We start from the raw sequence: 1,323 nt of genomic DNA, 5'->3' as shown, positions 1-1,323 counted from the left end.
CACACACACACACACACACACACACACACACACACACCACACACACACACACACACCACACACACACACACACACACCACACACACACACACACACCACACCACACACACACTTCACCAGTATCGGTGGCAGTGTGTGCTTGGGGATGGGGTGAGCAAGCCAGCACTCGATGGAGTTTTCCTGAGAGGGCTCCAATGCTGAGTCAACCAAAAAAAACAACCAGCACCCACACACAAAGAGCCCCAATAAACCAACCTGAACCAGGCCACAGTCACAATGACAACACAAACACCACAAGGGAACAATAAGCCCCTCTGCTTTCCAGAAGCTCAGGCCACAATAAAGAGCCATGCGCCCAGGGACTACGGCTGTTTGACACGATCAGGCCACCGAACAGATTCTTAAGCCTCTCAACGATGTCCATGCAGGTTGACTAGCCTTCTTCTGACACCCACACACCCTGCTCTCTCCCATCTCATACCCGCATTGTCCAAGAACAAGGGCCATGCCTCTGCCGAGACGTCGATCCTCCTTCCTGAACCAACCTGCCGCCAAGGAGCGCCCAGGTAGTGCCAACACCAGGGTTGGCACCGCAGGCATCACCAATGCCCCCCGGGGCGTCTTTGTGGGAACGGCCCCCACGGGCGTCGCCTCCAGCATGGGCACGCGCGTGTCGCGACGCGCCCTGGGCATCAGCAGTGTGTTCCTGCAGGGGCTGAGGAGCACGGCCGTGCCTGTGATGCCCCACGGGGTCGGGACCGGTGGCAGGCAGTACCCCGGGGGCCCCGAGAGCCTCAACGGCTGCCTGATGGAGTACAGGGACAAGGTGCACGCCCTGGAGCAGCTCAACCAGCAGCTGGAGGAGCAGATCAAATACTGCCTGGATCGTAAGGCGTCCAGCGCCGGAGCCTGGGGCCCCCTCAGACAAGACTGGGAGGATGTTTACAGACATGTAAGTAAAGAAGAAAGAGAGAGAAAGAAAGAGAGAGAGAGAAAGAGAGAGAGGAGGGATTTGAAAATGAAGAGAGGGTACAGACTGGTAAGGGGGGAGTGAGAGAGAAGTGGAAGAGAGAGAGGGAGGAGTAGAGAAGGAAGGACCTCTGAAGACAGGTCAGAAAGGAAGGATGAGAATGAGAGGATGATGGGAAGAGAGGGTACAGACAGGTAGGAGATCAGGGGAAGAGAGGGTACAAACAGGTAGGATGGGAGGGGAAGAGAGGGTACAGAGGTAGGAGGGGAGAGAAGAGGGGTAGAGATGGTACAGACAGGTAGCAGAGGAGAGAGGAGTGGTAGAGAGGGTACAGACAGGTAGGAGGGGAGAGA

The 1,323-nt window shown here is 56.6% G+C and overlaps 1 protein-coding gene across 3 annotated transcripts in view; it reads left to right on the top strand.

The window, feature by feature from the left end:
- Positions 1-328: 328 nt before the first annotated feature.
- The window catches only part of LOC111979759 (phakinin), a 16,945-nt gene continuing 15,950 nt past the window's right edge, over positions 329-1,323 (top strand). Inside the window, exon 1 of one of the 3 annotated variants that reach the window (XM_070449024.1) lies at positions 329-952. In XM_070449024.1, coding sequence (XP_070305125.1) covers positions 506-952 — 447 coding nt within the window. In that variant the 5' untranslated portion in view covers positions 329-505. The remainder of the gene's footprint in view (positions 953-1,323) is intronic. The other 2 variants (XM_024010453.2, XM_024010452.2) reach the window with 2 other exon arrangements.

Source organism: Salvelinus sp. IW2-2015, linkage group LG19 (genome assembly GCF_002910315.2).
Source record: "Salvelinus sp. IW2-2015 linkage group LG19, ASM291031v2, whole genome shotgun sequence".
Classification (NCBI taxonomy): Eukaryota; Metazoa; Chordata; class Actinopteri; order Salmoniformes; family Salmonidae; genus Salvelinus; species Salvelinus sp. IW2-2015.
The sequence above is the reverse complement of the archived record's forward strand: the minus strand, read 5'-3'. Positions and strand labels throughout refer to the sequence as shown.